Raw genomic sequence first — 14,215 nt, 5'->3', positions numbered from 1 at the left:
ATAAAACTACTACAGTACAGCAGGGTGTGATAGCTGTGATAAAACTACTACAGTACAGCAGGGTGTGATAGCTGTGATAAAACTACTACAGTACAGCAGGGTGTGATAGCTGTGATAAAACTACTACAGTACAGCAGGGTGTGATAGCTGTGATAAAACTACTACAGTACAGCAGGGTGTGATAGCTGTGATAAAACTACTACAGTACAGCAGGGTGTGATAGCTGTGATAAAACTACTACAGTACAGCAGGGTGTGATAGCTGTGATAAAACTACTACAGTACAGCAGGGTGTGATAGCTGTGATAAAACTACTACAGTACAGCAGGGTGTGATAGCTGTGATAAAACTACTACAGTACAGCAGGGTGTGATAGCTGTGATAAAACTACTACAGTACAGCAGGGTGTGATAGCTGTGATAAAACTACTACAGTACAGCAGAGAGGTGATAGCAGGGTGTGATAGCTGTGATAAAACTACTACAGTACAGCAGGGTGTGATAGCTGTGATAAAACTACTACAGTACAGCAGGGTGTGATAGCTGTGATAAAACTACTACAGTACAGCAGGGTGTGATAGCTGTGATAAAACTACTACAGTACAGCAGGGTGTGATAGCTGTGATAAAAACTACTACAGTACAGCAGGGTGTGATAGCTGTGATAAAACTACTACAGTACAGCAGGGTGTGATAGCTGTGATAAAACTACTACAGTACAGCAGGGTGTGAATAGCTGTGATAAAACTACTACAGTACAGCAGGGTGTGATAGCTGTGATAAAACTACTACAGTACAGCAGGGTGTGATAGCTGTGATAAAACTACTACAGTAAAGCAGGGTGTGATAGCTGTGATAAAACTACTACAGTACAGCAGGGTGTGATAGCTGTGATAAAACTACTACAGTACAGCAGGGTGTGATAGCTGTGATAAAACTACTACAGTACAGCAGGGTGTGATAGCTGTGATAAAACTACTACAGTACAGCAGGGTGTGATAGCTGTGATAAAACTACTACAGTACAGCAGGGTGTGATAGCTGTGATAAAACTACTACAGTACAGCAGTGGTGTGTGATAGCAGTGATAAAACTACTACAGTACAGCAGTATGTGATAGCTGTGATAAAACTACTACAGTACAGCAGGTGTGATAGCTGTTGATAGAAACTACTAAATACAGCAGGGTGTGATAGCTGTGATAAAATTATTACAGTACAGCAGGTTTGTGATAGCTGTGATAAAACTACTACAGAACAGCAGGGTGTGGATAGCTGTGATAAAACTACTAGGAACATACAGCAGGGTGTGAACGTGATATAAAATCTTACAGCAGTACTGCAAGTAGGTACAGTTACAATGAATATATTGTATTACTAAAGTACAGCAATGCTGTATAAAACTTAAAGTACAGCAGGGTGTGATAGCTGTGATAAAACTACTACAGTCAGCAATAAACAGCAGATATGGTGACTACTTTCGTACAGGTGATATACTATAAAATTAATTGTACAGCAAAGGTAGAGATATGGATATAAAACAGTACAGGGTATGTGCTTTCACTACTAAGTTACAAGCAGGGTGTTATCAAAAAAATTTACAACATAATCAGGGTGAACAGACAGACAGTAATGGACACACAAGCCGGTAAAATATTCCATGGTACAAACAGGCTCCAGTATCAGTTCAAATATTAAACTGGACACACAAGCCACAATTGGACAAAGGCAACCAGTATCAAAATACAGAAAAAATGGAACATTGTTTGTAAATTTGTACAATTGACAGAGCTTGAAAGTATTTCAGAACATGCAGATCCAAATTAGGAAATTGAGCCAAAATGAACAACATAACCTCCATTGCCCTGCTTTTAGGAAATTCATAGTGTTCAGAAATTTTAAGAATTTCAGTCTTATTACTTTTGATTAACAACATTCAAATTTGACAATTTTGCAATTGATAAACTGTAGACAACATGTCATACCATCATTGATTACTCATACCATGTAACAATTTAGTAAATTTATCAATACCCTCCAAAAAAATATATTCATGTACTACATAACATGCCAGCAAAGAACATCAGCCTACATGTCCTTTTCCCCTCTAAAAATTACAAATATGAATGTCAATGCATAAATCCTATTTGGTTTTCTTTCTGGGTAAACTATACGTGACTCCCAGAAATTAAATCAAGTCTGTACAATAAAATATGTTATTGGAACAAGCTTATTGCAACAGCATAATCATTGTTACATATTGGTTGTTTACACAATATAACATCTGGACAGTAACATTGTTCCAGGATAAAACAACCTTGTTCACCCAAGCATGAAAATATTCCATGTACTGTGATTTACTTTGATTTGTTACATGACAATACATCTGGTCACTTTTTCCATGGAGTACAAACTGTAAACAGGGAGTATCACTGACATGATTATGGACAATAGTTTACTAAAGTACAACCTAAAAATTCTATGTTCAAAAAAAAGTATAATAGTACATTGGAGATGAAGTTACCAAAGGGTTGACAAAGCACATGTTACTTTTTGAAAACAACTGTCAATAAATTACTCAATGGAAACATATAACATAAGCAACAGAATTTTAAGGGAGATAAATATATACTGCATACTAAAAAGACAATGATATATCAAATCTGGACAAACTGATAAATAGTGATAAAGTCCATGCAGTAATGTAGACAGAGTTAATATAACACAGTGTTCCAATGCATATCGTAAATCTATTGGTCAAATCTTTTTTTTCAGAATATGTCGACTGTTTGTTTCATAAGTGAAACTTTTTTACAAAGACCAGACAAAGTATTCAAGAAATTATAACATTTCAAAAATCTATGATACGTCACAGGAAATCATTTTGGTCCATAATCACTATAACATATTCGGATGACAATACTAAACGTCATAATAATAAAATATTAATATATAAGTTATTACCGAAATTGACAATTCAGTTTGTATGGTTACAATTAAAGATATATAATGAATTAATGAAATGACTAGGTCCAACTAAACATTTTACATATAAAACATGTATTGTAGATACCTGTGATATTTGTATTTACATATAAATGTACATAATTCCATTTATCCTTGATGTCACAATAAATATCAAATTTCGACAAGCCAAATTGTGATAAATTGGTATATCCTACACATTTATTCAACTATTTGAACAAAGACCACTGTATTAGTAAATAAAACCAAATATTGATCTATTCAACTGTTGTAATTACACCGTTCACAAAAACCTTACTATCATGGCCCAGTACACGGTTCACAAGTTAAAACTTTGCTTCATTTTCTTCCTGGAAAATTGTTATATTTCTAAAACTCCTTTTGTGTTTAGATATCTGTAAATAATGTCAATTAAGGAACCATTCCTGCAACATGAGTAACCATACAAACGTCCACATATAAGGTTAAGCCCGCATCACGCAGCTGGATATATCTTGTTATTCCATCTTTGTCATGTGACAGTACAAATAATGGACCACGATTTGACTCTTAATAGATCAAAAGGCTACAAGATCTAATAATGTGAAAACAGCCACAATGATTATAACATCCGGAGTTACATACGTGACTCAGGAAATTTTGTCTATGTACGTCATATTTAAATATTCGTTAAAATAGGTTTATGAATATTCGTACGTTACGGTGTTATGATTTCCATGTAAGTGATTGTTATACCCTATGAAAGTTCGTTTGTTATAAAAAAGATAATCATGAAAAACTCTTGTACATTGGAAATTCCAAGGGTTATGTGCTCTAGTATACATGATATTTTCTTTTTGTCATACAAATAACAAAATTTAAAATCTGCAATTAATTACTACTGCAAAAAACATGTATTTGTACAGTACTTTATAATGATTGGCCCAAGAAAAACTTGATGAACAAATGTCAGAAGAAAACACAGTGTTTCTGGTCAAATTTTTTATACCATCCATGACATGCATTGTAATCTATATTGAAACTAACATTCAATAGACCAGAACAAAGTGTACCACTAATACCACCATGTGCTTCATGATAAAAAAATCAACCTGTCCTAATACTGACACCTATCAGTAAAGAAAACATGTCCTTTTGTAATGATCTTGTTTTAAACATGTTAACAGATTGTCGCAACTCCTAAACAAATGGGCCTTTTTCACTCTTACTATCCCAGAAATTATAACCTGTTATCTACAAATAAATGAACCAAGTACCAGTAATATCTCTGTCGACTTAAACCTCCGGCATTGTCCAAAGATGAATGTTATAAAAAACACCTGTCTATATTTTGTAATTACCTTAAAATTTACAAATACAAACTGTAATGACTGTCTTGAATGACAGTAAATGATAAAATTCATTGATAAGGCATCTATACAAAACAATAGTGCATGGAATCAAAGACCATGTATTATAATATTGATACAAACCAGTCACTACTGTAAACATACCCTGTCTATATACAATGTTTTTAGATCATTTGATACAAACACAAACCAAGAATTGTATGTTGAGACCTTTATACTGAAAGAGTTGTTTAAAAGAGTCTATAAAGTTCATGAAAAAACATAAGTGTTTCAAATCAATCTAGATTAAAGACCATTGATGATATAAAGAACTAACTGTTAGATATAAAACTTGTATATTTTTGAAATCACCTGTCTGTTATAAGACCACCTAGATATACTAGACCATCCTAAAATCAAATATATGTTGAAACCTTATAAATATAACATTTTAAACGAGATTTGAAATGACCTGCTATATAATACCAATATTTATAAATTTACAGATATAATCATATAAAGACCACTTCTACCTACACAGATTTATAAAAACCAAGTATAGATACCATTTGATATTCCATAATCCAGTATATCATCTTATAAAATCACTGCTCTATATGGATACCATATCTTGGATAAACAGAGTTTATAACCATACATATTTGTGCCATTGGTATTTAAACTTTATGTGGTAATAATACCAATTTTGTATTAACAAAAGAATTTGTAAACCACCTGGATCTAAAAACCTGGATTAAAATGACCAATGACAGATGTATTATTCTGTAATTTGTGTTGCATATTCCTCTATACCAAAGGTTGTTTAGAATCAATATTTGCAATTTTGGTGAAATGTGTAATATGACCATTATTTGCTACAATGGAGATCATATGTCGTATTTGCCAAAGATATACAGGGGTTTCTATTTCAAATGCATTTTTTCAGTCCTATGTAATTATGAAGATCCAATTTTTTATGTAAAATGAAATACCATGATTTGATAAACGATATATATACTGTATTCGACCCAATAAGCGCCCAGGGCGAGTTATTAAATTATAACCTAAAACTCCACGAAAAAATATTCTTCGCAATGACAATCGTTTAAGTTGATTTGTTAGTTACTTGGTGATGTCGATGACGTACGTTTGATATGTCGGTAATTTTTATCATTGAAGCGAACGAAAGAGCTTTTTGACTAAGCATACATTTGTATCTAACATAAAACATGTTTTGTGCCTGTGTCTATCTCAACAGATAAGAATGTCACTGACAATCATTGTTCTCGTATGTTTATAATATTGATATATTACGTTACATGTAATACCTGTTCATTTTATGTTGCTTTCCCTCTAAATCTTAAGCATAATCCCTTAAAATTAAATTATACAACGCAAACTTTACATACTAAATTATCGCCTTTTGTCTGTCGTTCTTCATCCATCGATCCGTAAACATTCTTTTTACCGCTACATGTAATCCTCGGAAAGTATTCCCGCTTCTTACGTACACGTATATTGTAACTTAGGACTAATCAGAAAACAACATGGCTGATAGGCACCGATGCATTTGGAATTTGAAGTATTTTAATGCTACGTTTATAGACTTCATATGCTCAATTTCGGCGGAAACGTCTTTTAACATGGTTAATTTATTTTACAATTGTTATTTGTATTTACCTGAATTTATTTATTCATGGATTCTAAACAAGTTCCCTAACTTCCAGAAAATTGTCTACTCTGACAGATCATACATCAGTAATTTAAGACAAGTGCAATTTGTTAGAAAATCGTGTCCTATGATCAAGCATTTTCACGCTATTTGTAAAAACAAAGAAAGTTTCATGGTTTTTTTCATGGTGCAAAAATAATGATATTTTGAAAATGAAACATAGGAAGACTCAGCAAATAAAATGAGATTTTTGTATCGTTATACCAAATTTGGTAAAAATCCGTCGATAAATAAAGCCATTGTTCTCAGGTGAAAAAAATCGAAGCCATGGAGCAACCAATCACGTCACCATGCATTATTCCGTCGTGCCGATCTTCTGGAGCGCGAAAATGACGTTGCAGAATAGTTAGATGACGTCATCACTATTGTTAAACTGTCAAATTTCAGAGAGCCTACAAATAGGCCATTTGGCACTCAACTTTAGTATCATAGAGCCTATATTCCTTCTTTGCATATTACAGAGTTAGCTCCCTTGTGGGTAGGTATCGATTGTTACGTCATTATTTTGTGAGAGTTCGCAAAGACATGACGTCACAATCAATACCTACCCGCAAGGGCAGATAACTCTGTAATATGCAAATACAGAATATAGACTCTGTGGCACTCTAGGGGTTAAGGATGTCCAGGTTTGTTGGTGGAGGGAAGCCGGAGTACCCGGAGAAAAAACTCTGACCAGTGGTCAGAACCTGGCATCTCCCCCAGATGGGATTCAAATTCGCGACCCAGAGGTGGATGGCTTGTGGCTTGATACATCTTAACCACTCGGCCACTGCGGCTCCTTCATCTTGTTAGAACATTTATATTGAGGGTAAAGATGTATAGACCAAATAGATATTATAATTTCTCAAAATGTCTCTATACAGTATATTATGATAGTGTAAAACCTGCCTTAGTGTCCAACTCTGTATAACGACCACCTCTGTATAATGACCACCTCTGTATAAAGACCACCTCTGTATAAAGACCACCTCTGTATAATGACCACCTCTGTATAAAGACCACCTCTGTATAATGACCACCTCTGTATTATGACCACCTCTGTATAACGACCACCTCTGTATAAAGACCATCTCTATATAAAGACCACCTATGTATAATGATCACCTCTGTATAATGACCATCTCTGTATTATGACCACCTCTGTATAATGACCACATATATATAAAGACCACCTCTATATAAAGACCACCTCTATATAAAGACCACATCTGTATAAAGACCACCTCTGTATAAAGACCACTTCTGTATAAAGACCACATATGTATAAATACCACCTCTATATAACGACCACCTCTGCATAAAGACCACCTCTGTATACTGACCATCTCTGTATAATTATCACCTCTGTATAATGACCACCTCTGTATAATGACCACCTCTGTATAAAGACCACCTCTATATAAAGACCATCTCTATATAAAGACCACCTCTATAGAAAGGCAACCTCTATACGGTATATTATGATAGTGTAAAACCTGCCTTAGCTATCATATCTGTATAAAGACCACATCTGTATAAAGACCAGCTCTGTATAATGACCACCTCTGTATAATGACCACCTCTGTATAAAGACCACTCTCTTAGGGTCCCAAATGGTCAAGTTCAACTTCATTAAAAGAACCACTTGTATATCCATACAATTTTTCTCTTCCTCCTTGGCTTGTCTTTATAGACAGGTTTGACTGTTGTTTCAAAAAATCAAAGAAAAATGACATGACTCCACAAGACTTTGTTAAGAATAATGACGGACCTCATGATTTGTTGTACACGTCTGTCAGGACAAGTTCAACACCAGTATTGTGTATTCTTTACGTTTATTTATTTACATTTTTTATTACTTACCAAAATTTCTACATACAATTACCGACACATGTATATTATAATATATCAATTTGTAAAGAGTTATAAGAATATTAATATATAAATATCAAATAAGACATGACTGTATATTTCTCTACGTTCATGTACGGTACATGTGTGACTGCATAGATTGATAAAATGATGTTTTATAGACTGCTTGATGCTTATAACATTGCTATAATGTTATATATACCATGTTAAACACGCGAATCAACTTGATTGCTGATTATTTCATTGAAATCATAGCGACAGGTTCCGAGAAATTACACATGTTGACCGAGTGTAACAAGTGTGCAAGTTAGCAGTCATTCAGAAGAACGTTTTCTTGCTGTGTGCGGACATTTTTTGCACACACATGATATTTAAATAATATATTTAATTTATTGTTTGATATTTGATGATTTTTGACGATTTAGTTATTATTTTCTTGCTAACAATCCTGCAGCAAATCGATAGTTGAAATCAGTCCGCCATTTTGTTGTGACTGGAAACAACCACGTCAGTCGGCCGATTTTCCGTGAATTAAACAATTTTACGAATGAACATGCATCTGTTACGTAATTATTTTCATCTTTAATATATTTTCATCGCATATTTTATCTTTTAAACACTTTTACAGTGATTTTGTCGATGTATAACTTAACAAAACTGGCGAGTAAAACTAATGATTTTCACATGTGAATCACGACGTAATAATGCAAAAACATCGTTAGATTTTGGTTTTCGTCCACGGATAAGTCGCACTGGTGTATATGCCGCACTACCAATTTTCAGGGAAAAAAGTCGCGGTTTTATACTCCGGAAAATACGGTATTACGCAATACACATACCCAACAGACAATACACCCCAGATGAACTGTAGGTATTTAAATACCACGGTTTGTAATCATGACCCAAATTGACCTTCTACACAATCTATGTCTGCTTTACAACTGTGCGTCTGTTAAACCAGACAAGGAAGTAATATTATTATATATCGCCAGGCCTCAATAGACAGACATTTTCTCTGGGTAGACGTGGACAAAAGGATTAGTATGTTATTCTGTGTGGACACATATGATTTCATTTAATGTTCTATTTTGTATATAACCAAGATTGAATTTTACCTGAAACAGATATTTTCATCAGAAACTGAAAATGGTAAATCTGCTATTATGAGAAGAAGGAAGTAAATTCATGATTGGCTGTGAATTTCGGAGGAAGAGAAATTTGAACAACATTAAACATATCATTTATATTCCAGGGAAGATCAACTTGATTTAATCCCAGGTACCCTGTGTGTATCATCAGTGAATGCAATGATTATCGGGTAATTATTTTCTTGTTTTTTAAAAACATTGAGGTCAATCAATATTTAAAAACTGTATGTACACACATAGAACTGAATAGAACAAAGAGCAATTAATAACATCAAATAAAACTCTTATTCAACTGGTTATGTTAAACATTGAATTGATCCAGTATATATATTCAATTTTTCAGAAATTCAACAAATAGCTCATCTTCATCAAAATGGCAACAGCAAACATACCAGTTCGTACGGAAGGACAGACAACCTGTAACCATCACAAGGGGAGACAACTAGATATGTATTGTGAAACATGTCAAGAACTAATTTGTTTAAAATGTATTACAACTATTCATAAAGCTCATCCAATGTGTGAGCTTAGTGAAGTCACTTCTCAGAAGAAACAAGACATAAGAAACTTTATTGACAAAACCGAAGAAAATGATCTGGTACAGATTGGGAAATACATCACATCTACTGATACACTCCTCAAAGACAACGACAACATATTTGATAAATTAGCACATGAATTGAAAATGCAAACAGAAAAATTAAAACAAGACCTTGATAAGCTTAGAGAAGAGACACTTTCACTTTATCAACACATGAAAGATGACAACATCAAACTCATACAGAAATACAAACAAGAACTTGAAATGTTGAACAAACAACTTAAACACCAAATACAGAAATGTAAGACAACACTTCAGCAGGGCTCTCACATAGAAATCTATGACACAAAATGTGAAATAGATTCCCAAATACATATTCCTGTCAAACCTATTTTAGATACAGTCAGCTTCACCCCAAACAACACTCCTAAAGGTCACCTGGTACAAGCCTTAGGAAAAGTCACCACCTCAGGTGAAGGTCATACATCCACTGACCAGAAACGGTCAGTATCATCATCAGACGGTCAGCTACAACCCTCATCACAACAACAGTCAGAGGATAAAGGTAAGAAAGCAGTGGCCAGGAAAACACTACTGACAGAGACCAAGGTGGTGGAGGAGTGGAAGTCTCCATGTTACATTGATTCTATATGTCCTACCACTGATGACCAGGCCTGGACCAATAACTACTACACATTAACTCTTCTGGACAGGAAGGCCACAGTGATACAGAAGGTCACACACAAGGCTAACATCACTGACATCAGTCTATCACCAACAACACACAGAATGTGGGCCTGTGATACACAAAGCAACATCCTTGAGCTGGTATCAGGACAGTTAACTCAACAATTCACAACTAAAACATGTCCTTACAGCATATGTATTACAGCAAAGAATCATGTCATTGTGGGCATGTCAGGAAACGTCTCCAAATATACAACACAAGGTCAGATGGTACTCACTACAATGGCAGCAGGTACTGGGAAACCATTAGTGTGTACACCACACAGGATCACAGAGTGTCCTGTCACTAACAATGTCGCAGTGATTGATCACAGTTATGAACATGAAGGTGGTGATGGAAACAGACATGTTGTTGTCATGGATACTGACTTCCAGAAACTGTTTGTATACAGAGGTGACATCCCCAGTACATGTAAACAATCACCACAAACAGGAGGTGAACCATTTAACCCCTGGGGTATAGTGTATGATAGTCAGGGGAGCCTCATCATAGGGGACCAAAACAATAAAAATGTTGTCCTAGTGAATAAAGATGGTAAAGGACTCAGGATCCTACACACAGACAGAGACTGGGTAGGGGCTGTAGGTGTGAGTAGAGATGATTTACTGTGGACATGCCTTGGGGGTAATGTAATAAAGATGTTACACTACTACAAGATGTGAAAAAACTACTACAGTACAGCAGGGTGTGATATTTATAGACAGATTTGACACTTAGGTGGTCTTTATAGACAGGTTTGATCCTTGGGTAGTCTTTATAGACAGGTTTGACCCTTGGGCGTTCTTTAGTCTTTATACATAAGTTTGACCCTTGGGTTGTCTTTATAGACAGGTTCGATTGTAAATATTGGTTTCAAATATTTTACTTTAAAGTTATATGTGCCGTATTTTTCATACTCACGAATCAAGATGAGCTTTTAATATGTTATTAATCACCAAAAATTACCATCTTTTTGAAAAGTACAGTACTTTCAATGCATAGGTTATATTTTTTTATGATAGTCAGGGGAGCCTCATCATAGGGGACCAAAACAATAAAAATGTTGTCCTAGTGAATAAAGATGGTAAAGGACTCAGGATCCTACACACAGACAGAGACTGGGTAGGGGCTGTAGGTGTGAGTAGAGATGATTTACTGTGGACATGCCTTGGGGGTAATGTAATAAAGATGTTACACTACTACAAGATGTGAAAAAACTACTACAGTACAGCAGGGTGTGATATTTATAGACAGATTTGACACTTAGGTGGTCTTTATAGACAGGTTTGATCCTTGGGTAGTCTTTATAGACAGGTTTGACCCTTGGGCGTTCTTTAGTCTTTATACATAAGTTTGACCCTTGGGTTGTCTTTATAGACAGGTTCGATTGTAAATATTGGTTTCAAATATTTTACTTTAAAGTTATATGTGCCGTATTTTTCATACTCACGAATCAAGATGAGCTTTTAATATGTTATTAATCACCAAAAATTACCATCTTTTTGAAAAGTACAGTACTTTCAATGCATAGGTTATATTTTTACATGTACAAATAAGAGCTGAAAATGATTTTTGGCATACTGCCAAAAATCGTTACTGCCAAAAATCGTTTTACATCAATAGTGAAGTAAAATGAGTACATACGGTCAGACCATGAAGCCAACTTGTTGTCTACAATTTCATGTTACATTTTTACAATGTTATTAGTAATTGTAAAGTGATTTCTGCAGGGATGTTTCCGTGTAAACATATTTAAGGCATAAAAACAACAATTTTACAGTACAAAATTTCTGTGTTATAACTAACGTTTATAATTCATCTGAAGCCATTTGAATGATTTTTACAGCTTTGTTCATCAAACCTTATGGTTTTTAATAGATTAACGATGAAAAAGTAGCATGTCAAAATTTTCGCCCAGTTACGGCACATATAACTTTAAATTTTGTACATAGTGATTTTTCATAGTGATAATTATAGATATGTACTGTAAACCTACTTTCATTTGCGTGTGATTTACTTTCACAAATTTAGTGATCGATCCAAGTAAAAAGTTTCATCTCTTTGAATTAGTATCTACATCATCTATATTGATAGAAATTATCATTCAATTGTTAAATCTGTGAACAATTATCTTCACAAATTTGTTTTGAAATGGAAATCGTGAAATTTAATCGCCACAAAAGGCAGTTGCTTTACAGTAGTTAGGTAGAGACTTGATGGAGACTTTGTGTCGGTATTTATAAAATGTGAATACACCTGGAGATACAGGTAAACAATTTGTATGATGTGGATTTATACTGTACTAAATATTAACTGTGTATATTTGGATTCACTGTGGATTAATAAATGTGTGAACTTCATTTATCCCAATCCTGTGTCAGAGTAGTTTATTGTAACCTCGTCCCATCCAAAACATTACATATCAATTTACAAAACATTGTACAAAAAAAAAATAAACAAGAGGCCCATGCTATGGGGCTGAACAGTCATCTGACAAAGCAACATAGTCACATTATACAGTAGTAGCTAACGAGGGTCACCTCGCCATTGTGATCGTGGTTGCAAAATTCTCTTTCAGTCAATTTCCTCAATATGATTGGCTAAGAACTTGCTCGCAGATACTAGCGCTCCTAGCGGCAGTGTATTCAACAACTTTGATTTTACCGGGAATTTTAAATAGCAAATTTTGAATATGAAAGTTACTGAAATAAGCGTATCTGTAATGTTGAAATAGGAATAGTAGATTACTACTTTCATATCCTTACCATATACATCATCCAAATGATCTTAGGTTGGAAAATTTTCACTTGAATTGTGTACAATGTATCTAGACTTTTCGTCCCGAAAATGTTGTTTTCAATACATGAAGACGTTTCGTCCCGAAAATGCTTCGCTAGTGACAATCATCCCGTAACGGAAAAAATAAAATCTATATTTCACCTCAAACATTAAAATTGTTACAATAATGATTTTTGCACTTTGAATCATATTAGTTCGGGAGCAAATATATTTCAGGACGATATGGAGATTTGTTTATCATGGCTGCGTTATGCCACATGTACGTGTAAATCCACAATGGAAGAAAGACAACTCTAACAAAATTTTGGACAAACTTGGACTACTGATAAAATAGCACGTGACAGACGGTGAACATTTTGTAAATGTCCAAGGTGGCGTAATCTTAAAACTAACGGCAGTTAATAAGGTATGGATATTTACCACATCCATTATTATCGATAATTGTATAAGCACAAGTATAAATATCAGATTATATCTATATACTCTGCTCTTCCTACTCCATTTCCTATCTTTTCTCGTGCCCCGAAACGTTATATTTAGCGTCACGGTACGTAAAACTCTTCATTCGCTATATACTAAAGCACGTTCAGAGATTACCACTAAACCATACTTTTAAAACATTTTAGTTATTTTCACCACAGGAGCTTGACGTTCTGATCATATACATACAGCATGTGCATTAAACTAGGTAATACGAAGTATACATTTTTGGACGAATGACATAAATCATATATGAAATGTTCATATAACTCGAAGTGATATTTTTTGGACTACTAGATCGACGAAAATGCCGATTTCTTCTTCATAATTCTTCCGTTAAACGGCACTTAAAAAGCTGTTTCAATCTGTAACAAATGTAGAGAAAACTGTTAATTGTTTAGCAATTATCCTGAGTTATATTTTACCAACAAGCGGCAGAGATTAGCAATTAAAACTTACATAAACATATTCCCGACTCTCACTTGCATTGTGTGATCACTCGAGCGGAACTAATCTCTACCACCTGGCACAGTCTTACAAATGCAATCGCACAAAAGCCCACATGATCACTGTTTTGAGTGCGATTACATCTTAGGGTGTGAACAATGTTAGTTTTTTAACTTTTTACT

General features: G+C 34.4%; 2 protein-coding genes across 3 annotated transcripts in view; both read left to right on the top strand.

The window, feature by feature from the left end:
• The window catches only part of LOC138311140 (low-density lipoprotein receptor-related protein 2-like), a 374,749-nt gene that overhangs the window by 196,254 nt on the left and 164,280 nt on the right, over positions 1-14,215 (top strand). The window lies entirely within an intron of this gene.
• On the top strand, positions 8,765-12,677 carry LOC138310211 (E3 ubiquitin-protein ligase TRIM71-like). Of its 2 annotated transcripts, XM_069251332.1 has the most exons (3): positions 8,765-8,932; positions 9,144-9,209; positions 9,383-12,677. In XM_069251332.1, exon 3 carries the CDS (start codon positions 9,413-9,415, stop codon positions 10,988-10,990), a length of 1,578 nt encoding a protein of 525 aa, XP_069107433.1. In that variant the 5' UTR covers positions 8,765-8,932; positions 9,144-9,209; positions 9,383-9,412; the 3' UTR covers positions 10,991-12,677. The 2 variants fall into 2 exon arrangements, with proteins under 2 accessions (XP_069107433.1, XP_069107431.1); XM_069251330.1 differs by having other exon boundaries at positions 8,765-9,209.

The sequence above is a fragment of the Argopecten irradians genome, chromosome 16 (genome assembly GCF_041381155.1).
Source record: "Argopecten irradians isolate NY chromosome 16, Ai_NY, whole genome shotgun sequence".
Classification (NCBI taxonomy): Eukaryota; Metazoa; Mollusca; class Bivalvia; order Pectinida; family Pectinidae; genus Argopecten; species Argopecten irradians.
This window is presented reverse-complemented; position numbering and strand designations above follow the sequence as displayed.

Coding starts and splice junctions, on each gene's coding strand:
- LOC138310211 (XM_069251332.1), top strand. CDS start 9,413: ATGGCAACAGCAAACATACCAGTTCGTACGGAAGGACAGACAACCTGT.